The following is a 25,697-nucleotide window of genomic DNA, read 5'->3' on the forward strand; positions in this document are numbered from 1 at the left end:
CTTTTTCAGGGGGAATTTTTCAGCCAGAATTTCTCATGACCTCACCCCAAATCTAATGACACAACCTTAAAATTGGTCAATTTAGATTTTCACATCAACAAATAACCTTGAATTCATTGCATTTTCATCTCTTATTAAAAATAATAATAAAATAAATAAAACATTTCTCGATAAAAATGTTATTTTATTTTTTATTATCTTTCTCAAAAGCGTTTGTATATTGTCCCATACAGTAATCTGAACTACCACTGGTCTATAGGCTCGGCACGGGAGAGACAAAAGGGAAAGATACATTTACACATTAGAGGGAGGGGAGAGAGAGACTATGGAAAGAAGTAGAGGTAAAATGGAATATGGAGAATACTGGAGGGAGACGGAGTGTTGACAATTTGACAGAGAGCGAGGAAGAGAGGAGCAATGAGTGATAGTGATAACTAGTGGCAGAGAGAGAGAGAGAGAGAGAGAGAGAGAGAGAGAGAGAGAGATAGAGAGGAGTAATGAGTAATAGTGATAACTAGTGACAGAGAGAGAGAGAGAGAGAGAGAGAGAGAGAGAGAGAGAGAGGAGTAATGAGTGATAGTGATAACTAGTGACAGAGAGAGAGAGAGAGAGAGAGAGAGAGAGAGAGAGAGAGAGAGAGAGAGAGAGAGAGAGAGAGAGAGAGAGAGAGAGAGAGTAATGAGTGATAGTGATAACTAGTGACATAGAGGGGGAGTGGGACATGCTCACTAATGTGTATTCACTCTTGGGCGCCTCCTTGGCTGACCATTATTGGGTATCTGTCTGACAGTGAACACAAACCATCTGTCAACGCCACACAGACACAGACACAGCGCTGCCAATGATTATCAGATATGAGTCTGCTAGCATGATGAGTGTCTCTCAGCGCCACGGCACGGTCACATCATCACACAGCGAGAGTTGGAGGAGGAGCATGCTGCAGAGACTGCTGAGGTCATTAACTCATACATCAACGTCTGTTTCTCAGATGAGGCAGCACTGGGAGGAGCTGCTTCGGTCCACAGTTATTACTCAATAGAAAGACCTGGACATGAATCAAGCCAAGCGGGTGATATGTTCAGACAGGATAGGAGAGAAATGGGAGACCTTCAACCCAAATGGATAGTAAATCCTCCTTAAGTGTACCATCTCACAATAAGCATAGCATACACAGTGGTATGCATGCTAGTGAGCAGTGGACATTTTCAATAACATTGATCCTGTACTGGTCCCACTACTGAGGGGCCACATAGGGTTAAGTGTAGTCAGTTAGTAAGGTCTCCTCTGCAGAGTACTGGGACAGACTGACAGTACATACCTCTCTGATGGGTGACATCATGTTTTCTCTCAGAGTGACTGACAGACATTTTCTTTGCTCACCAAGCGAGGAGTTTTTGTATGGAGGTCAATGAGGGAGTGTCAAATTTGGTTAACAAATAATTGAATGGCATATTTGCTACGTGTGGCTTAGTTGATCTAATAGAAGTTTCGTAATGATTAGGTTGTTATGAGTGTACTGATATAAGTAGGACCTGTGACATCCTAGCAACTTGGAGAAAATACACTATTTATCGGAGTTGTGCCTGGTCGTCACTAGTTACCACAGCCACAAAGTCATAAACCCCAACTATTTCTACAATTTCTCTTCTTAAAATATGATTTTAAACCTAACCTTAAATTAATACCGAAAAAAAAATAAATGTTCTGTTTTCATGACTTTTTACGATAGAGCCAATTTTGACTTTGTGCCTGTGGTAACCGTTGTGCCTGTTGTGCCTGTACATGCGTATCTGCCTTCTCGTTGGCTCGAATTATCCCACCTGATCTTGCCTACTCCCGACTTGGAATGAAATAGGTGCCGGTACTGTTTACATTTAGGTGCAGAAGCTCCACAATACTTTTGAGATAATATTCTATAAGAGGAACAGGAGCTCAAGCAGTAGGAAATTGGAGTTGCCGGTAATCAGCTCCGGTGAGCTCCTGCCCAAGTCAAGCACTGCCTGCAACACAGTCGCTCCCTCCCACTAACTTAATCCCATTCAATGATGTTTCACAATTCCATCTCTCAACCGTAATGTGATTTCTATTGATTTCCAAAGGCTGTGTTGCGTAAGGGTCAATTTGGGCCCCAGAGTGGAAAATGAGAGCATGAGGAGAGAGGGATGATTGGCACAAGCCAGGGGTCGAAATATTGATACAGTTTCTACACAGCTCACTTCTCTCCTAAATCAATATGATATTTACTGACGAGTGCGGAGTGTGAGCTCTGGAACGAAGGAAAACATGTCTATTACATTCTTTTTTTTTTTAAATGAGAGTGGAGGAGAAAAAGAGAGGATTCAATTCAAATGTTTGTTCTGGGGGTTTTTCTTTCATGTAACACAACAATGATGAAAACAGGCCTTTTATGTTTATAAAGGAAAAGACAACAAACGTCTACCCATCATAAGACCTCTGTTTACACCAGCTATAATCTACTATGGCTTTACCATCTGACAGCTACCAATAGAGTTGATGTCGGACATGTCCCAGCCTGCTGTCTGTGTATCCATGGAGATGGGGGTGATATTTGACCCCATGCTGACCCCTGGTCAAAGGATGGTGGAGACAGATGGGTCACTACTGGACCTGGCTAATGTTTGGTCAGTCAGCAGCATTGGCGCTTGGTGTCCCCCCCCCAGAAACACCCCCTCCACACCCTCACACTGACAGACATGTGCATTTGGCAAGATATGAAACCAGGCGAGTTTCTTTAATCCCTCAGTGGCACTGGGGGGAGAGATAGAGGCTTAGACTGCCATAGGGAGCGATAATGACACAGGTTGCCAGAGGAAGGATGACATCAGTGTTCAACCTCTGTATGTAGCGCTGGGCGGGTGGGCACAGAGATGCCCGGAGGCTGTGGTGACACCGTGGTGGGGTACGGGTTGGCATCTTACCCGCAGGGCGGTGATGGTGGTTGGGTCTCGGATCCTCCCATCCTCGTCCTTCAGGTTGTAGCCCTCCGGTCTCTTGTCCCGCTCACTGATCTTCCACAGCTTCACCGTTTTATCTGCAGGGAGGAGAGGAGGAGGGGAGAGAGGGATGAGCAACAACAGACTAGGGATGGGCTAAACGAACGGTGTACTGTGCTGATCTGGCTTGGGGAGATAGCTAGCTGTGCTAAGGAGGGGAGGAGGGCGACTCAGTGGTGTGCGGCTCGATCTGCTGTGCTGCTACAGTATTGGAAGCTTGCCACTGCGGAGGGTTGGCATGGCATAAATAGATAGCAGATATATCAGCTGAGATCAATAGCCTCCAATTAACCTGATTAAAGCCTCCTGTTGTCAGCCTAGCTTGTTCCACTGATGTTCAAAGATAGCGCTCTGCCCTCATAGGAGTCTGTCTGCTGATGCAAGTTCCCCGTCTAATACATTTAGTGAAAGGTGAAAGGAGGGGCACTGCAGTATTGTAAAGGTCAATGGAGTGACTGATGAATATGTGAATATGTAACTTGAGAAGAGCCACTTCCTGCCTCTTGCAGCACTTCACATGAAGACTTTTCCATAAAGCAGCCGCTTGGCTAAAATCAATAGGCTGTATTATGCAACAGATGATGTAATGGAGGTAATGGAACCATTAGCAAACGCTAACGTCGACAAGTGAGCAGTAAAATATGGTGATTTCCCTAAAACTGGCTGTGCGGCTTACCATTGGTGGAGAGGAGGAAGTAGGCAGCGTTCTGTTGAGGCAGCCAGCGGATCTTGTTGATCTTCTCCTCGATCTCCAGGCTCTTCAGGTAGTCAAACTCAGGCTCGTGGCTCTGGAAGGTGCTGTAAACATTGTACTCCCCTCTCCTGTGGGGCTGGTTCTTACTCTGAAACAACCAGGACAACGTTGGAGTTTGTGGATTTTTCAGCTATTCAGACATGCAAAATAAAAAGGCCAGTGTTTGAAGTTTGACAATGAAATGAAGATAACGATATTGCGGGATGAGGATACAGAGGAGGGGTACATTGAACACAATTTGAGAGTGGGGATCTTCCTATTTGCACTGAATAGACAAAATGTAAGGAAACAGCAACCCAAGATTTTCACAGCAGCAGATGTGTCGACGGCCTGGTTTCTGCTTTCTAGATCAAGCATACATACGCACACTACCCAGGAACTACCCAGGAACAAACAAAACATGGGGAGTGTAGTATGTTGAGCAGTCACCAAAATCCCTCTCCGGCATTATACGGGTTGACATAACTGCTGACATTGTACAGACCTTGTGCCTTCATAAGGCATTTTTGTTGAGTAGAACTATGAGAAATCAGGCAAAAGTGGGTTAAATCTATTGTAAGGCTGTCAGGATCTGTAGTAAGGGCCAGCGAGATAGCTCAATAACAGCCCAGCAGCCTCAGCTCAGCCAACATGGCAGGTCAGGTTTCACCTCAGGAAGCTTCAGAATCAATAGAGCCAAATCAGATGACCAAACAAGAAGGGAGGGTATTAATGGAAACAGATTTGCCCTCTGCGGGGGTGAAGACAGGGGGAAGCAAGGGGGGGGGCTCTGGTGTGAGGATTAGCGGATACTATGGAGCGCCTTGAAATCAGCTGGAAGGTGAAAAGACGCGGAGAAAGGAGGGGGGGATCTCATGCAGTCCCTGACGTTCATATTTTCTCACAGCCAGACAGAAGGTTCAGACGCTGTCTAGTCCTTTCATCCAGCTTCCAAAGGAGACGGTAGGCCTCCCCGAGTGGCCCATAATCTTTCCATAATACCTCCTACAACCACTGAATAAACATTCACAGACCCTTAACACTTCCACAACTAGTACTACTGCTGCTACTACTGCTGCTACAACTACTACTACACAGTAACCCAGCGAATGAAAGAGCTCAGACACACCGATAGTATTTGCTCGCCGAGAGTACTTAGCATCTCTGAACAGAGTGCCAGACATCATTTGCTAACCGAGTGTACACCAATTTTACATGTAGAATCGGGTGAAGACAGTCGGATGTCAACAGTGGCTCGTCCCTAAAACACAGTGCGCGGAACGATCAGCAGACGAACGCTAGATCAACATTCGGTGCGATGTGTGCGAGCCTTTACTGTAACACGCTGGCACGGTTTCTTCCACATCCAATCAACATCTAAACTCGGCAAAAAAAAGAAACGTCCTCTCACTGTCAACTGCGTTTATTTTGAGCAAACTTGACGTGTAAATATTTGTATGAAAATAAGATTCAACAACTGAGACAGAAACTGAACAAGTTCCACAGACATGTGACTAACAGAAATGGAATAATGTGTCCCTGAACAAAGGGGGGGGGGGGTCAAAATCAAAAGTAACAGTCAGTATCTGGTGTGGCCACCAACTGCATTAAGTACTGCAGTGCATCTCCTCCTCATGGACTGCACCAGATGTGCCAGTTATTGCTGTGAGATGTTACCCCACTCTTCCACCAAAGCACCTGCAAGTTCCCGGACATTTCTGGGGGGAATGGCCCTAGCCCTCACCCTCCGATCCAACATGTCCCAGACGTGTTCAATGGCATTGAGATCCGGACTCTTTGCTGGCCATGGCAGAACACTGATATTCCTGTCTTGTAGGAAATCACGCACAGAACGAGCAGTATGGCTGGTGGCATTGTCATGCTGGAAGGTCATGTCAGGATGAGCCTGCAGGAAGGGTACCACATGAGGGAGGAGGATGTCTTCCCTGTAACGCACAGTGTTGAGATTGCCTGCAATGACAACAAGCTCAGTCTGATGATGCTGTGAAACACCGCCCCAGACCATGACGGACCCTCCACCTCCAAAATTGATCCCGCTCCAGAGTACAGGCCTCGGTGTAACGCTCATTCCTTCAACAATAAACGCAAATCCGACCATCACCCCTGGTGAAACAAAACCGCAACTCGTCAGTGAAGAGCACTTTTTGCCAGTCCTGTCTGGTCCAGTGGTCCGGTGGGTTTGTGCCCATAGGCGACGTTGTTGCCGGTGATGTCTGGTGAGGACCTGCCTTACAACAGGCCGACAAGCCCTCAGTCCAGCCTCTCTCAGCCTATTGTGGACAGTCTGAGCACTGATGGAGGGATTGTGCGTTCCTGGTGTAACTCGGGCAGTTGTTGTTGTCATCCTGTACCTGTCCCGCAGGTGTGATGTTTCGATGTACCGATCCTGTGCAGGTGTTGTTACACGTGGTCTGCCACTGCGAGGACGATCAGCTGTCCGTCCTGTCTCCCTGTAGTGCTGTCTTAGGCGTCTCACAGTAAGAACATTGCAATTTATTGCTCTGGCCACATCTGCAGTCCTCATGCCTCCTTGCAGCATGCCTAAGGCACATTCACGCAGATGAGCAGGGACCCTGGGCATCTTTCTTTCGGTGTTTTCAGAGTCAGTAGAAAGGCCTCTTTAGTGTCCTAAGTTTTCATAACTGTGACCTTAATTGCCTACCGTCTGTAAGCTGTTAGTGTCTTAACGACCGTTCCACAGGTGCATGTTCATTAATTGTTTATGGTTCATTGAACAAGCATGGGAAACAGTGTTTAAACCCTTTACAACGAAGATCTGTGAAGTTATTTGGATTCGTACGAATTATCTTTGAAAGACAGGGTCCTGAAAAAGGGACGTTTATGAATGGTAATGCATGTGCCGATGTGATGTTATTTCATTCAAGGTTCAATATGGGTTCATTAGATGCAGGTTTATGAGCTAGATGTCAAATGGTTAGTGACATAGTAAAACAGAGTGCCAGGATGTGAGAGACATGATGAGAATGGGGGTCTGTGCCGGTCTTACCTCCTGTTCTCTCTGGAACACCACCACTCTCCCTCCCTTGTCCCCCGTTGCCAGCAGCTCTCCAGTTGGGTTGAACTCAACCGTGGATATGATGTCAGCTGGAAGATAAGACACACAGAGAAACGTTACCTCCCTGAGATACTCAATACAGTGATACAGTACATTACCCACCGACTGTATGCCTGAATGAGTCACGTTCTGTTTCCTTCACCTCATTGATAACCGTAAAATCTATTTTGAAGACCCAGCTATGTGAAATTAAATTGGTGAATGGCTTGAAATGCACCACATCACCAAAAGTATATGGACACCTGCTCGTTAAACATCTCATTCCAAAATCATGGGCATTAATATGGAGTCAGTCTCCCCTTTGCTGCAAAACAGCCTCCACTCTTCCGGGAAGGCTTTCCTCAGGATGTTGGAACATTGCTGCAGGGACTTGCTTCCATTCAGCAACAAGAGCATTAGTGAGCTTGGGCACTGATGTTGGGCGATTAGGCCTGGCTTGCAGTCGGCTTTCCAATTCATCCCAAAGGTCTTTGATTGGGGTTGAGGTCGGCGCTCTGTGCAGGCTAGTCAAGTTCTTCCACACTGATCTCAACAAACTTTCTGTATGGACCTTGCTTTGTGCACGGGGGCATTGTCATGCTGAAACATGATTCCGCAAACTGTTGCTACAAAGTTGGAAGCACAGAATTGTCTAGAATGTCATTGTATGCTATAGCGTTAAGATTTCCCTTCACTGGAACTAAGGGGCCTAGCCCGAACCATGAAAAACATCCCAGATTTGTCTGTTGGACTGCCAGATGGTGAAGCATGATTCATCACTCCAGAGAATGCGTTTCCACTGCTCTAGAGTCCAATGTCGAGCTTTGCGCCACTCCAGCCGACGCTTGAAATTGCGCATGGTGATCTTGGGTTTGTGTGCGGCTGCTCGGCCATGGAAACCCATTTCATCAAGCTCCTGAAGAACAGTTCTTGTGCTGACCTTGCTTCACAGAGGCAGTTTGGAACTTGGTAGTGAGTGTTGCATTCGAGGACAGACGATTTTTATGCGCTATGAGCTTCAGCGGTCCCGTTCTGTAAGCTTGTGAGGCCTACCATTTCGCGGCTAAGCCGTTGTTGCTCCTAGACGTTTCCACTTCACAATAACAGCAAAGAGTTGACCGGCAGCTACAAACTGATGTGTTGGAAATGTGGCATCCTATTTCTTCAGTAAGGCCATTCTACTGCCAATGTTTGTCTATGGAGATTGCATGGCTGTGTGCTTGATTTTATACACCTGTCTGCAATGGGTGTGGCTGAAATTGCTGAATCCACTCATTTGAAGGGGTGTCCACATACTTGTGTATATACTGTCTAGTGTAGGCGGGTCAAGAGGCAGAGTTAAAAAACGTAACCCTGATTCTTAAATGCATTCAAGCGGTCTATTTTCACGCCCCTGCAGTTGATGTGCTCCTCAAGTCTTTGAAGGCCTGCTCTCTCCCAGGCAGAAAGGCCTGCTCAGATAGCGTGTCCATGGATCAGATCAATTATGTGTGCCACTAGCTCATCTCAGGGCTGATGAAAGGCCTGGGCCACCACTACAACAACAGCCTGGGCCACTCACAATGCTACAGCCCCCTCGCTAGGCTAGCTCCATCAGTAGCACCCCCCCCTGCCCCCGCACTGTCTGTCACCACCCCATTCATATGCAAAACCCTCTCACACATCTCCCCGACACACACGCCAGATCTCTACAATAACACGGTATGGTGGACCTGGAGAATTACAGCCTGCTGCTTCTCTCTGTAGCGGGGAAGCCTCCGCAATAGGTCTCTACAACTCAATCACATCAGATCAGATACAAATGACATTTCTGGTCCATCCGTCGCACACTCGGAACACTCCATTCTGTGGTTGACAGTGAAGTTGCATTACAAAAGAGCCACCCCACACCCTCTTCCTACAATATTAAAGATGGCAGATAGATGCTCACACTCATGTTCATACATAGAGATGGAAGACCATGTCTGTCTTTACAGACCCCAACAGGGTGGCCAGGCATCCAACCGTTGACGATGGTACAGAATTACTGTTGTTGCATCTCTGAGAAACATACACAAACTACGCCTAGGACAACACAGACAGACAAATGTGTGTGTACGACGCAAACGTCTCATTTAGCAGCATCACTGTAGGTGGTGCGCAAATCCAGATAACCCGTCTGCATTCTAGGGGCTTAGAGAAATGGCAAAGGAAGCTGCCATTGTTGGCTGTCTTGCGGTGTGATGAGGACTATCTAAACCACACAGCCACAGAGGAAAGTAGGGCAATCGGGGATGTTTAATTAAAGCAACCCCTCACTAGGGAGCGTTGAAGAACTGCGACACCACCAAGGAACTTAGGGGACGAATGCTCTCCCCTCTGTCTGTCTGTGTAAACAGCCTGCCGTATCAGTGCCACCACAGCCCCAATACAGCTCACTGTACGCATTAACAGCCTCTCAAGTGTCTCATACTCCACGCCCCGCTCTTGACTCGACCGTACAATTTGGCAACCTCGAAGAAGACAAAGAGCCTGTATTGCTGTCTATGTGCTGCTGGGTGTTTATGTATGCTGCAGCAGTAAGCTCTGCCCTGCCCTGCCAGCCAGCGGAGGGGATTTGCTTCTAAATGGAGGATCTGTGTGTCTATTATGCATAACTATCCTCAGCCCAAACACACAGTCTATCCAAGGCGGGAGAGTATCCTCTCCGTCTCTGTCTCCTTATCTAACCCTGTAGGTTCCCTTCTGCCCACGTCACACACACACACAACAAAAATGACATGACACACCTGGTACCTCACATGACCTGTCGACTGAACGCACCAAACATTGATTCAGGTCAGGACATCCAGAACGGAGATGTATCAAGTAGAATATCTATCTCAAGCTGGTTCTAGCAGTGTGAGGTTAAGAGAATTCAACTGGCATGCCTAGAATGGAAATAGTTTGTTTTCATCTGAAAAACAAAAGGAGTCGATCATGAGTTTTCCCTCAAGCAGATTGTGGTCGATTGATTCCTACCTTTGACACATCTTCCCTGGTCTTCCTCTAGCAGATGCATCTGTTTTAGAGGCTGTGCCTGGGTACACTGTTGCTATGCAATCCTCTCAGAGATACGTTACATACCCTGCCAGGTGGGCTGTGGCTCGCTCTCTCATTCGCAGGTATATTTGTATTGTTCGAAACTCTCTTCAGATCTGGAGAGATGAGTCCCTCGCACACATACACACTCCCACACACTCGCGAACAGAGTGCTTTTACCGACAACGCTCGGTCCGGATTTGAATAGTTAACATTAAGCCAACCAAACAAACAAGACCAGGCTTTTAAATAATTATATTTTGTTCCCAGGAGAAGCATGTCAGAAATAGAGAGGGATAGAACGAGAAAGAGATGGAATGAAAGGAAAAGAGATAGATGTGTTTTTCTGTGTGATTAAAAGAGAGAGAGAGAGAAGGGGGAAAGAGAGAGAGAGAGAGAGAGAGAGAGAGAGAGAGAGAGAGAGAGAGAGAGAGAGACAGGGAGGGAGTATGGAGCGATTTCAGTGCCAACATACATTTTATTTGAATTCCATCACTTTAAATTTGAATTTAATCTTTTTGAAATTGTAATGCTGAACTTGTAAACTGAACTTGTATTTCCTGATTTGAAACTGAATTGAATGAATATTACAGTCAGCTTTAACATTTAATTTCCATTTCATTGAATATTCAAGCTCAATATTTATATATTCATTTTCAATATGATAGATATTGCATTAATTGTCTGTGCATCAAGTTAACAAACTATAATTTCAAGTTTATCAAAGTTTCATATATTGAACTTCTCAGATGCATTCAGATTCAGTTTTCCAATTCAGTTCTCTAAATTCTGATTCAAAACCATAGACATCATCCTGGTACTTTGCCAGCCTGGAAAAGTGGAAGAGAACTGATAGAATCCAAAGCTGACTGTGGTAAACAGAAACTTCTGGCGGTTTCTGAAAACAATTCATTTGGCCCTGACATTTGAACTGTTTTGGCTATGAGCTACTATGAGCCCATTCCTGAAAGCTAAGACTCTCTGGAGCTTGGACGTGGGTCTTTCACTCTATGATGATCACAGGCTGCGTTAAAAGGGAGTGTCACAAAATGTGCCCCACATAAGAATATACAGTTGAAGTCGGAAGCTTACATACACCTTAGCCAAGTACATTTAAACTCAGTTTTTCTCAATTCCTGACATTTAGCCCTAGTAACAATTCCCTGTCTTAGGTCAGTTAGGATCACCACTTTATTTTAAGAATGTGAAATGTCAGCATAATAGCAGAGAGAATGATTTATTTCAGCTTTTATTTATTTCATCACATTCCCAGTGGGTCAGAAGTTTTACATACACTCAAATAGTATTTGCCAGCATTGCCTTTAAATTGTTTAACTTGGGTCAAACGTTTCGGGTAGCCTTCCACAAGCTTCCCACAATAAGTTGGGTGAATTTTGGCCCATTCCTCCTGATAGAGCTAGTGTAACTGAGTCAGGTTTGTAGGCCTCCTTGCTCGCAAACGCTTTTTCAGTTCTGCCCACACATTTTCTATAGGATTGATGTCAGGGCTTTGTGATGGCCACTCCAATACCTTGACTTTGTTGTCCTTAATCTATTTTGCCACAACTTTGGAAGTATGCTTGGGGTCATTGTCCATTTGGAAGACCCATTTGCAACCAAGCTTTAACTTCCTGACTGACGTCTTGTGATGTTGCTTCAATATATCCACATAATTTTCCTCCCTCATGTAGCCATCTATTTTGTGAAGTGCACCTGTCCCTCCTGCAGCAAAGCACCCCCACAACATGATGCTGCCACCCCCGTGCTTCACGGTTGGGATGGTGCTCTTCAGCTTGCAAGCCTCCCCCTTTTTCCTCCAAACATAACGAGGGTCATTATGGCCAAAACAGTTCTAATTTTGTTTCATCAGACCAGAGGACATTTCTCCAAAAAGTACAATCTGTGTCCCCATGTGCAGTTGCAAACCGTAGTCTGGCTTTTTTTATGGCCTCCAGCATCATCACAAGTTCCTTTGCTGTTGTTCTGGGATTGATTTGTACTTTTCGCACCAAAGTACGTTCATCTCTAGGAGACAGAACGCGTCTCCTTCCTGAGCAGTATGATGGCTGTGTGGTCCCATGGTGTTTATACTTGCATGCTATTGTTTGTACAGATGAACGTGGTACCTTCTGGTGTTTGGAAATTGCTCTCAAGGATGAACCAAACTTGTGGAGGTCTACAATTTTTTTCTGCCGTCTTGGCTGATTTCTTTAGATTTTCCCATGATGTCAAGCAAAGAGCCACTGAGTTTGAAGGTAGGCCTTGAAATACATCCACAGGTACACCTCCAATTGACTCAAATGATGTCAATTAGCCTATCAGAAGCTTCTAAAGCCATGACATCATTTTCTGGAATTTTTTAAAGCTGTTTTAAAGCTGGCACAGTATGTAAACCTCTGACCCACTGGAATTGCGATACAGTGAATTATATGTGAAATAATCTGTCTGTAAACAATTGTTGGAAAAATTACTTGTGTCATGCACAAGGTAGATGTCCTGACCGACTTGCCAAAACTAAGTCTGTTAACAAGAAATTTGTGGAGTGGTTGAAAAATGAGTTTTAATGACTCCAACCTAAGTGTATGTAAACTTCCAACTTCAACTGTAGTTGGAATGCCTTGTCATAGAATCCAAAGCTCACTGTGGTAAACAAAAACCATTGTAAAGGACTTCTAAGGATAGCCTTTCCACCCCCAATTTAATCTTGCTCTTGTGACTGACTGGGTCTGAACCAGGTCTGCTGCATGTCACAAGACTGTGTTAGTCCACTTAGCTAAAGCCTATAGGGATAAGTTCAGGAAGTTCATGTAAAGGACGACACACTGCTTGATTAAGGAGTACTGCTTCCCTCTGATTCAGCTCGTACTGAGACTCAAACTCAGGACCTCTGCCTCGCAAACACACTGGACTGCCCTCCTGAAGCATTCCAACCCTCCTCTCTATTGAAAAAAGGCCTTCTTCAATTGCGCAAGGAGCAACACTTCAGGCTGATGAGCAATGTTCCCTGTAAGCTATGCACTGGCACGCAGCTCCCCTGGGACTGCCGCACAAAATAAATATCAGCCAGCACAGAGAAGCACGAGATTGAACTCCACTCAACTTCTAGTTTTCCCCTTTAGTTAACACTATCAACGTTTCCCTTTACTGTGGGAATTGCCAATATTAGCCACTAATATAGATGTTTGGTCAACAGGGGGGTGGGGAGTTTTTGCCCGCGCTGCAGACGCGGCTATATCGGTCGGGCTAATACAGGACTATTAAAACCCCAGTGCACTACTTTTGTGAAAAAATATTTTTTCCAACAACAACAAAAAATACATATATATTTATTCAGATTTTTCAGGGGGTGCTCCAGCACCCTCAGCACCCTTACTTCCCGTGGCTATGGTAGATGCGCTTGATTTGAGATCAAAGCAAGAGCTGCACTAAACCACGTGTGCACATTTGTTAATGTTCTTCGCTAGTAAGTGAGTTATTAGCCCAGTTATAGCTCATTTCTAGTCAGCAATGGGGGAATAGTTGCTTCCTACAAGAGTACAAAACGTGTGCATTTCTAGCCATCATTGAAAAGCGAGTCAGGTAATGATAGTTTTTTCTGTCTTAAAGGGGAAGTGTTGTATTTTGAGACAGGCTTGAATAAGCTAAGTAGCCAATATGCAGAAGGTAGCATAATTTGTCTGATTCTCTGTAATAATGGTATGGGAATAATAATTAACTTTATTTTGTAAAGTGGTTTCTTGCACAAACAACACATTTTAAGTCACCTCCTTGTCTGAAGGACAAGTGGATAAACAAGTTAATGTCAAGCCCTGCATATTTTTTCCAAAAGTCTCACGGAATGTAGGACTACATTGAACACCACACATTAGCTGCTACTGTAGGCTGAATGATAGAACAGCTATTTCCATGTTAAAATGTTATGGGATGCATTTTCTCCATTGATTTTGATGGTAGGCCACTCTGGTAGGCCTACATTATGATCGAATAGCCACCGTAGCCTACTTGTCCACTGTTAAAACTGTATCTTAAAGCGGGTACAGCCTCAGTGTTCACAGTCAACGCGTGCACATCATTTTCACAATGTTCAAGTTTGTGGTCAGCAGACCAGACATTTGCTCAGTGCCTAAAGAAAGGGAACATTGCTGATGAGTGAGTTTCAAAGATCCCCATCTGCGACATTCACCCCTTTAGCTCACTCCACAGAAACCCCAGCGATTGTACCAGAGCAACTGTAGATTCGAGTCCAGTTGCACCATTGTAAAGCACGCCACGCTACCTGCTTAGCGAGTACCGCTCCCCTGCGGTTCAGCACATATGGAGATTCGAACTCAGGACTTCTGCCTCAAAAACACGCATGACCTTCCTCCTGAAGTATTCCGACCCATCGTGCTATTAAAAAAGGCCTTTTTCAATTGCGCAAGGGGTGACACTTCAGGCTGAGGAGTGAGTTTCACAGATCCCCATCTGCTAAACTAATACAAGTCTTCAAGATCCAGCAAGTTTAGGTGATCAATGCTTATGTGATGAGAATCTACCCTGAGACCTGAAGATGTGCTAGTTTGACAAGTGTTAGACATCAGACAGGGGCGGACTGGCCATCTGGAATTTCGGGCAAATGGCAGATGGGCTGGTAAATTTTTAGCCCAGTGGGCCTGTCAAACTTTTTTTTTTTGCACAAAATTAGAATAGTGGGGGCCTCAAGGAAAATAATGGGCCATTGTGGGGGCCTGGAGGAAAAGAATGGTCCGGCGAAGGTGCCTGGAAATAAGAATGGGCTGGTGTGTTTGAAATGCCAGGGTCGATTTTTGGTCCCAGTCGGCCCCTGGTCTCATGTCTCCGGGCAAGGGTAGTCATTATAAGGTTAACATGTGACTGACTGGGTTAAGACTGTGTTAGCCTGTTGAGCTAAATGCCTAGACATTGGTCCTGTGACTTGGATGGGTCTCTTCAAGGAGGAGGTCAAAGGAGGGTGAAGTGTATTAAATTAGGTGCACAGATTCTTCTGCTTCTGTTTGCCACAGAAAGTGTTGTTGTGCAGTAGGCTTGATTTCGAACACAGTCTGTTATATTGGTGCCGTGATCGCCGAGTATGAGGTCCAAGGGGGGTGAAATGTAACCGAGGTGGTTCGATGAACCTTATTGGAGACTTGAAGACTTGTGTTAGCTTCCTGAACTAATGCCTATGTGCTAATCTAAGAGGTCCAACAGCCTTGTGACATTCAGGAGACCTGGTTCGAACCCAGTCAGTCACAAGAGCAAGATTAAATAGGGGGTGGAAAGGCTATCCCTAGAAGGGCTATGACAGGGTTATTCTGAAAAGTTGGCTAGAAGATAGAAAGTATATTTTTATTGGGGCCAAATTGCGGTTTTTGTGACACTCTTAACGGAGCCTGTGATCATCACATATGGGTACAGAAAGCAAATTAATACTCCAGAGAGTCTTAGCTTTTGGGAATGGGGTCATAATAGCTTATAGCTAAAGTGGTTCAAACACTAAAGCCAAATCCATAGTAGGAAAATAAATTCAACATGCCACATTGGCTTCAGAAACCATCAGAAGCTTCTGTTGACCACTGAGAGAGTTTGATTCTATCTGTTCTCCTCTACCTTTCCTGGCTGGCAAAGTACCAGGAACGTGGTCTCCGGTTTTGAATCGGAACTTAGAGAACTGAATCTGAATGCATCTGAGAAATTGAATATATTGAACTTTGATTAACTTGAATTGATGATTTGTAAACTTGATACACAGACCATGAATGCAATATCTACCATATTTAAGCTGAATATACAAATATTGAATTTGAATTCAATTGAAATTGTATTTTAAATGGTAATGCAATATTCATTCAATTCAGTTTCAAATCATGAAATACAAGTTCAATTTATGAATTCAATGATTTAATTTGTGAATTAAACATAAAAAATGTTACATTCAAATATCCTAATACAAATTAAAAATTCTAAAATTAAAATACAATTTCTGTTGGCACTGAAATCGCTCCATAAGGGAGGGAGAGTGAAAGAGAGAGAGAGAAAAAAAGAGGGGGAGTGAAAAAGAAAGAAGACTGGTTTGTTATATTTTTACCCTAGTGCACCTCCATGTTGTCTGTGTGTGTTGGGGGAATTTTAGGAGGTTTCCATGACGACCCCCTCCTAGACTAACAGGGGCTGTATGAGGAGCATAGGCTGGGAGGACTTTGTTCTTAGGCTTTGAACTGGCAACAGTGCACTGCATCTTCACTACTGCTTCATAATCATATACACTAAAACTCCCCCTCCCCTTCCACATTCATATAGTACATACATATAGTACATACATATAGTACATACATATAGTACATACATACAGTACATACATATAGAAAATACTGCAGTATGGAATGATATGTTGTCAGCAGTGCTCGAAATCCAAAATTAGATTTGGTGTGTTAAAGATGATCATCAGACAGCTTGATGAGACAACAGATTGACAGCTGAACGACCTTGTTAACTTTCCTATTTGTGTGTTACATAACGGGCCTCATTTGTGAATTGTGTTGGATCCAATAGGCTTAATGAGACAGGAGAGAACAAAGTGTTTATCCACACGTAAGCGGTCAGTGGCTCTCCTGTCCTGGCTAGCCCTGTCTGTCTCTATCTTGTCTGTCTCTATCCTGTCTGTCTCTGTCCTGTCTGTGTCCTGCCTGTCTCTTTCTAATCGGTCTCTATACATCCTGTCTGTCTCTATCCTGTCCTGTCTCTGATGTTAAGGACATCCATACTGCTGACAGGTTGGCCACATACTGTAAAGTACATCTCTCTTCATCACACTATAACACTGCATCCCAAATGGCACCCTATTCCCTACATTAGAAAGAAAGAATGGCACCAGAGGGAATGGCTGCCGTTTTAAGAGCTTCTAACCAATTGTGATATTTTGCATGCAATCACTGGATGAGCTCCATTAGAGACTATCCTACCAACGGGACATTAAAAACTGTAATATCTTATTTTTCACAGAGTCGTGACTGAATGACAACACGAGTAATATATAGTTGGCTGGGTTTTCCGTACATCGGCAGGACAGAACAGCTACGTCCGGTAAGAAGAGGGGTAGGAGTGTGTGTCTATTTGTCAATAACAGCTGGTGCACGATGTCTAATACTAAGGTAATCTCGAGGTATTGCTCCCCTGAGGTAGAGTACTTCATGATAAACCGTGGACCACACTATCTACCAAGAGTTTTCATCTATATTTTTTGTAGCCGTCTATTTGCCACCACAAATCAACGGTGGCACTAAGACCGCACTCAACGAGCTGTATAAGGCCATAAGCAAACAAGAAAAGAATCATCCAGAAGCGCTGCTCCTAGTGGCCGGGGACTTTAACGCAGGCAAACTTAAATCCGTTTACTTCATTTCTACCAGTATGTCACATGTGCAACCAGAGGAGAAAAAAAACTCTAGACCACCTTTACTCCACACACAGAGACACGTACAAAGCTCTCCCTCGCCATCCATTTGGCAAATCTGACCATAATTCTATCCTCCTGATTCCTGCTTACAAGCTCAAATTAAAGCAGGAAGTACCAGTGACTCGCTCAATACGGAAGTGGTCAGATGATGCGGATGCTACTTTACAGGACTGTTTTGCTAGCACTGACTGGAATATGTTCCGGGATTCATCCAATGGCATTGAGGAGTATACCACCTCAGTCAGCTTCATCAATAAGCGCATCGACAACGTCGTCCCCACAGTGACTGTACGTACATATCCCAACCAAAATCCATGGATTACAGGCAACATCCGCACCAAGTTAAAAACTAGAGCAGCTGCTTTCAAGGAGTGGGACACTAATCCGGATGCTTATAATAAATCCCATTATGCCCTCAGATGAACCATCAAACAGGCAAAGCGTCAATACAGGACTAAGATTGAATCCTACTACACCGGCTCTGACGCTCGTCGGATGTGGCAGGACTTGCAAACTAATACAGACTACAAAGAGACACCCAGCCATGAGCTGCCCAGTGACATGAGCCTACCAGATGGGCTAAATGTCTTTTATGCTCGTTTCGAGGCAAGCAACACTGAAGCATGCATGAGAGCACCAGCTGTTCCGGAAGACTGTGTGATCACGCTCTCCGTAGCCAATGTGAACAAGACCTTTAAAAAGGTCAACATTCACAAGGCCGTAGGGCCAGATGGATTACCAGGACATGTACTCAGAGCATGCGCGGACCAACTGGCAAATGTCTTCACTGACATTTTCAACCTCTCTGACCGAGTCTGTAATATCTACATATTTCAAGCAGACCACCATAGTCCCTGTGCCCAAGAAAGCGAAGGTAATCTGCCTAAATGACTACCGCCCCGTAGCACTCACGTTGGTATCTCAATCTCAATCGCACTCCACTCTGCCCTTTCCTACCTGGACAAAAGGAACACCTGTGAGAATGCTGTTCATTGACTACAGCTCAGTGTTCAACACCATAGTGTTGAAACAAATCTCATAATTAAAATCATATTTCAAAATTAAAATCAAAGCTCGTCATTAAGCTAAGGACCCTGGGACTAAACACATCCCTCTGCAACTGGATCCTGGACTTTCTTACGGGCTGCCCCCAGGTGGTAAGGGTAGGCAACAACACATCTGCCACGCTTATCCTCAACACAGGTTCCCCTCAGGGGTGCGTGCTTAGTCCCCTCCTGTACTCCCTGTTCACCCACTACTGCGTGGCCAAGTACGACTCCATCACCATCATTAAGTTTGCTGACGACACAACAGTGGTAGGCCTAATCACCGACAACAATGAGACAGCCTATTGGGAGGAGGTCAAAGCCCGACAGTGTGGTACTAGGACAACAACCTCTCCCACAATGTGAGCAAGACAAAGGAGATGATTGTGGACTACAGGAAAATGAGGGCCCCCATTCACATCGACGGGGCTGTAGTGGAGCGGGTCGATAGATTCAAGTTCCTTGGTGTCCACATCACCAAAAAACTATCATGGTCTAAACACACCAAGAAAATTGTGAAGAGGGTATGACTACGCCTTTTCCCCCTCGGGAGACTGAAAAGATTTGGCATAGGTCCCCAGATCCTCAAAAGGTTATACAGCTGTGCAAGAGCATCCTGACCAGTTGCATCACCGCCTGGTATGGCAACTGCTCGGCATTTGACCGTAAGGCGGTACAGAGGGTAGTGAACACAGCCTAGTAAATCACTGGGGCCAAGCTTCCTGACACCCAGGACCTATATACTAGGCGGTGTCTAGGTCCAAAAGTCTAGGTCCAAAAGGCTTCTTAACAGCTTCTACCCCCAAGCCATAAGACTGCTGAACAATTAATCAAATGGCCACCCGGACTATTTGCATTGACACCCCCTCTTTGTTTTTACACTGCTGCTACTCGCTGTTTATTATCTATGCATAGTCACTTTACCCCTACCTACATGTACAAATTACCTTGACTAACCTGTTCCCCGCACATTGACTCGGTACCGGTACCCCCTGAATATAGCCTCGTTATTGTATTGTGTTACTTTTTTATTTACATTCTTTACTTTAGTTTATTTATTAAATATTTTCTTAACTCTATTTTCTTAAAACTGCATTGTTGGTTAAGGGCTTGTAAGTAAGTATTTCACAGTAAGGTTTATACTTGTATTCGGCGCATGTGACAAATAAAATTTGATATGAGACCTATTGCAGTATAGATATAGGGAATAGGGTGCCATTTAGTAGGCACTACAGGCACAATGGACCCTGGGTAGTATTTCACATAATATTGTCTGATAACCTAACAATTGATTTTATCACACACACACACACACACACACACACACACACACACACACACACACACACACACACACACACACACACACACACACACACACACACACACACACACACACACACACACACACACACACACACACACACACACACACACACACACACACACACACACACACACACACACACACACACAAGGCTGATGTGTTTGTCCAGTAGCCAGGAGAGCTCATGGCTCATGTCATGGTCCTAAGCTAACAATGGTAACACTTGGCAGACAGACAGAAAGACATGGGCCCAAGCTGTGTCGCAGCCTTGCAGCCATCACATAGGGGAACTATTGTGTGTCCCGAGCTAAAGGGGGTTCTTTCAGCCTGTCCTGAGACATTTGGTCCTGGCTCTTCCTCCCCAGCTCCTCTCTATGTCTGTATGGACACTTAGTGGTTGGTCTCTCAGCATCATTACTCCCTTGCTTCAATGGAACGGAATATGAGTATATTAGATTGTACCTACAACAGGTACTGCAAGGAAATAAAAAAAACATGCACGCTTTCAAACACATGCAAGAATACAAACACACGCACACAAGAGAGACACACACCATGCTTTTAGCACGGATAACATCGAATATTTCTCCAGTCTGATTTATAAGAGGAGGTGGCAGCGAGAGCGTATGACCCACTTGGTCACAGATGTATTACCTCAGTGGTGTTAGAACACACTGTCCTACACGCAAAGATAAAAACAAGCACACACACCAACCCAGGCACCACACTGCCATACACACACACACCTAGTGCGTCAGAACAGAGCACCATGCTCAATGCATTGATCGGACGCTATGATGAAGAGGCGTATTGGAGAACACAAAGCAGAGCAGAGCCGGCGGAGGGGCGGGGAGGGGTTGGGGTGGGGGGGGTACAGGGGCAGGAATAATTACATCTAAATCATATTCACAATCCACATGGAAACAGAATTCCAAATCATCTCTCCGAGATGGGAAACATGCTGACCTAATTAGGCCCCAGGAGTATCCCAGTATCCCATTTTCAGACTCCTTTTCCCAACGTTTTCGTTCCTTATCATCAGATGAGAACATGGTGGGAGAATTCCACCACAAAGATGAAAGATTCAGAGGGAATGATGCGCCAGAGGGTGAAGTGTTATCGTCTTTTAATAACAACCAAGCTCTATCTTGCTTCTTTATAGTGGACAGGGTATAGCCAAACACAAAATACACCCACTGTTTGTCCCGTGAAGTAAAATAAGAACAATAGACATGAAATCAAATTCGAAATTGGTTTTCAATCAGTGAGCATTTTTCACATTCACCATCTATTCAACAGAAGATCAGAAAACATTTCTCTTGCTCCCTGTGTGCGAGTGCGCGTGCCGCGCGCGCACGCCAGTCAATCGGACTCGGCACCAGTGTGAATTGATGGGTGATATCTTGTCAGACAGAGTGTGACTTCAAAGGCGGATTCCATTTTTCCATGATTAGCCCATTAGAAGGGCGTGTGTGTTCTGAAAGGGAGAGCTCATTACTGTAGCTGCTCTGAACAGAGAGAAGCTCTGCTGCTTTGTTCTCTGATCATACCCTGACAGACAGAGGACAAAACACACACACACACACACACACACACTAGGACAATAAGAAAGCACCAGACAGGTCGTCTGTATACTGCGTACAGACAACAGCACGGAACCTTCCAGACTAAAATCTGGTCGCCTGTATCAAGCATTAATGATATCATAATTCTCCCAAGGCTGACGCTCCATGTTGATATTTCATTGGAAAATATCTCTCAGAAATAGCGGAGAAAACAGACAAAACAGTGTTGATAAGCGACTGGACTGAGAGGAGTGAGGAGTCCTGTTCTGAACAGGCCTTCATCCGGACATCTCAGCGATGCTTTGATCACTGGTCGGGTTTGAACATCTGACTAAATGTGGCACTCTGACGAATCAACTCAGCACAAAGACCTGTCTGTTCCGTAAGGCTCGGGATTTCGATTCTCTCTATAACGCAGGCTAGATGATGCTGGCCGTCGAGTCAGTCAGAGAGAGAGAGAGAGAGAGCGAGAGAGAATAAATCACAAAGCCAGTGGGGCTTTCATACGCTGGGGGTCAAGGGTCGAGGTGCTGCATGAGAGCCCAGCCGCCCTGATAACACAAATCCATCTTGTGTAATAATGTCAGAGCGACACTGTGGAAGGGGACAAGAGCTGAGTTTTATCACTGCTCCCCATCCATACATTTCACGCACATCTACACATCTGGACACACGCACACGCGCTCACCTATAATATTAAACCCGTGCCGTGGAATGAGTATCGGAGGTGCCATGGTGGGGCGCCCTCGCTCCTGCAGCCTAGCGCTGATTGCAATGGAGATTGGATCCCTGAGTCTACCGCCAACCCACATATCAGCCCCAGACGAAAGGCTAAAATTAGAATAGAGAGGATGCAGATAGCGGTCGATTCAGACGTGGGACGCTGAAATTGAGGTGCAGAGGGCAGCAGGGCCGACACCGGAGAAGGACGAGTTTTTTTTATTATTAAAACCAGGAGTCAAATGTTTCATCTCAATGTGCTGGAGGGCACAGAGGCACTGTGGCTCTCAGTGACAAAGGTATTACCAACCAGGACTAAACAGCATCAGTAAATAATGTGCCTGACACCTCCGGCCACTCTAACACATTTTGCATTGTTCCCTTTCTCAGAGATTGCATTGTTTGTTTGTACTCCAAAACGATGCTAATGTAGGCCTATGTGTTGTGTACATTGTGCAAGAGTAAGCCGGGAACATACCTATATACCTATGCTTGTGTAACGAGGAAACAAATAAAACGCTGACCGTACAATCAGCTTTAGTCAAGAACCAGACGGGCTAGTGAGTAGTTAACAAGCTCTCAGAGAACAGTAAGTAACATAGACAGAGAGCAGACTAGAGACAGGTCCTAACCTACACTGTCCAGTACCAGAGCTCAGACAGACTACATGCTGTGTTAGTTCTTGTGTTACATGGTTGGGATGGACCCACAAACTGCTGTAGCTCTGCCCCGAAACAGTTGTATAAGTGGAGTTCCAGGTAGTATCAGAGAAAGAGGAAGAGAGAGAGACAGAGAGAGAGAGAGAGAGAGAGAGAGAGAGAGAGAGAGAGAGAGAGGCAGAGCGAGGCAGAGAGAGGGAGATAGAGACAGAGAGAGAGAGAGAGAGAGAGAGGCAGAGCGAGGCAGAGAGAGGGAGATAGAGACAGAGAGAGAGAGAAAGAGAGAGGCAGAGCGAGAGAGAGGCAGAGCGAGAGAGAGGCAGAGCGAGAGAGAGGCAGAGCGAGAGGCAGAGAGGCAGAGCGAGAGAGGCAGAGCGAGAGAGAGGCAGAGCGAGAGGCAGAGAGGCAGAGCGAGAGAGAGGCAGAGCGAGAGGCAGAGAGGCAGAGAGGCAGAGCGAGAGAGCGAGAGAGAGAGAGAGAGAGAGAGAGAGAGAGGGAGAGAGAGAGACAGAGACGCAGCAGCTTGCTGGCTTTAATGCATTGCTAAACAACACCTGCGTGGGGCCAGAGATTAGCAGGCTGAGTCTGTGCTGCTGAATTACGTGTCTAAAGGATTTGACTTCAGGATAAACTGCACCTATCAGAAATGGCCCCCATTTCCTGTGAAACAAACACACTATAAACTCACCGCACTGGGCTCACCTTAAAGTCTAGATTCAAAGAAATGCAACAATGCAAATAGCGATGCAACGGAGCACCTCAACGTACGAGCAAAGTAATCATAGTGTCAACAACATACATGTATTAAAATAAACAAAATCAAAATTGCAGTCTTGACACATTGGTCTCGTATCTTTTCCAAGTGAAACACAGTGGTAAATCTACTCAATCAGCTGTTCTTAGAAGTCCGCTGGAATGTTTCCTAATGGAAGGGTCTAGGTCATTGGGGTCATTGGGGAGTTTCCCATCCTTCCTTCCCTACATGCTGAAGGCTGAGTTGACCCACAGCACTAAGTGGCTTAGACAGACCTGATAATCCTATGTTGTGCCCCTGGCGTCCACACATAGCCATAAGTCCCTCTGAAAAATCTATTTGCAGCAATCTGCTCACTGTTCAAAATCGTGCCCTCCCCCCCGATAACAACAAACTAATACATCATAACATACCGAGCCTCACTGACATGGTCAGAATGGTTTATGTGGCACTGGCTCATCAAGAAACATGGAGTCATCTGCAGGAGAGCAGATTGTACTGTACCTAAAGCGTTGCCCCAAGTCCATGACCAGATCACAGAAGCTAGAGAGAGAGAGAGAGAGAGAGAGAGAGAGAGAGAGAGAGAGAGAGAGAGACAGACATCTGAGGAGGCCTGGTCCTGAGGTGACGACTGGCACACACCGTGTCTCTCTGATTGGCTGGATCACACGCTGCTCTGTCATCTCACCACGAACACCAGCAGCTCCCTCAGAGCATGACATCATCACATGACAGGGTCTGCTTTCAAAGTAGGACCTGAGGCCAGTTTGGTCATTTGCCCGCGCGCGCACACCCTTCACGGCCATTAACAAGAGGGCTCCTGCAGTGTGCCGTTTCTGTCTGTTCTGTTCAGTGCCTCTCATTAGGTGCGTATAGAGGTTGGCTCAGGGCATGTGTTCATTCCCAGCCCAATTCCATTTGAAGATCAGCAATTTCGAGACCATAACTAGGCCACATAATTTAATCTACATCCTGCAACGATTTCAATAAAATTCAGATCCAAAGGCTGATCTTAAAAATATCATCAGAGATTTCATGCAGCCACCTCCTGGTGTTGTTGTGTGAAAGGCCAGAGGCAGGTGGTCATTAGAATATGCCCCCGAAACCTATCACTCCACCCTCATGCCCATGCAAATGCTCTTTTGTCACAAAATGGACGGATCCTATGCTAATGCGGACAATAAAAACTGCGGCTTGACTATCTAAATCACACAAACTGTCTCCCACCCCCGCCTCCCCTTACACTGTACCGGGGCCAGAATGAGCTGAGGATTTTCTTTAGGAATAATGAATGTGGCCCCCGGGGCTGCTGGAATATTTATTTTCATAAATAAATCGGGGAGAGTGGCCAGGGGCTGTTTGGCTTGGCACAGGCAGCTTACTGCAGCCCAGTCAATAACAGGCACTCCCCCAACCCCAGCTCAGTGCCCCCAACCCCAGTTCAGCACCACGGCACTGAGGTACTAAGCTTATGAAACCATGGGCCTGGGGAAAATCTGTTTTGGGTGGAAGAATTAAATGTGTTGTTTTTGTTGTCACGTTGTATATTTGTATCATTTGTGAAATGCAACGCAACTGAAATGTAAGACAACTGCCCATTTTAATTAATTTATTTATTTCACCTTTATTTAACCAGGGAGGCTAGTTGAGAACAAGTTCTCATTTGCAACTGCGACCTGGCCAAGATAAAGCAAAGCAATTCGACACATACAACAACACAGAGTTACACATGGAATAAACAAAACATACAGTCAATAATACAGTAGAACAAAAGAAAACAGTCTATATACAGTGAGTGCAAATGAGGTAAGTTAAGGCAATAAATAGGCCATGGTGGCGAAGTAATTACAATATAGCAATTAAACACTGGAATGGTAGATGTGCAGAAGATGAATGTGCAAGTAGAGATACTGGGGTGCAAAGAAGCAAGATAAATAAATAAATAAATACAGTATGGGGATGAGGTAGGTAGATAGATGGGCTGTTTACAGATGGGCTATGTACATGTGCAGTGATCTGTGAGCTGCTCTGACAGCTGGTGCTTAAAGCTAGTGAGGGAGATATGAGTCTCTAGCTTCAGAGATTTTTGCAGTTCGTTCCAGTCATTGAATGCTATATTTCACTTGGGGGTAGACTTCCAATACTTTTCTTTGAGGTGGAGGTTTAAAAATGCATTTAAAATGCTGCTCAATTAAATGATGCTGACGCAAGCTGGTTCTCTCCAGCAGAAAATTGCAGATCATCGTGAAATGATAATGATGTCGAAAGAGGAGCGTTAACAAGACCATCC

General features: G+C 45.2%; 1 protein-coding gene across 3 annotated transcripts in view; it reads right to left on the minus strand.

Moving 5' to 3' along the window:
- Nucleotides 1-25,697, minus strand: part of LOC106567445 (serine/threonine-protein phosphatase 2A 55 kDa regulatory subunit B beta isoform) — an 88,792-nt gene that overhangs the window by 11,795 nt on the left and 51,300 nt on the right. For 2 of the 3 annotated variants that reach the window (XM_014136708.2, XM_014136709.2), the window contains exons 2-4: nt 6,776-6,873; nt 3,691-3,856; nt 2,940-3,052 (exon numbers count right to left, since the gene is read on the minus strand). In XM_014136708.2, the coding sequence (XP_013992183.1) occupies nt 2,940-3,052; nt 3,691-3,856; nt 6,776-6,873 (377 nt within the window). Of the gene's footprint in view, nt 1-2,939; nt 3,053-3,690; nt 3,857-6,775; nt 6,874-9,823; nt 10,066-25,697 lie in introns of those variants that run through there. The other variant, XM_014136710.2, reaches the window with a different exon arrangement.

Source organism: Salmo salar, chromosome ssa13 (genome assembly GCF_905237065.1).
Source record: "Salmo salar chromosome ssa13, Ssal_v3.1, whole genome shotgun sequence".
NCBI lineage: Eukaryota > Metazoa > Chordata > Actinopteri > Salmoniformes > Salmonidae > Salmo > Salmo salar.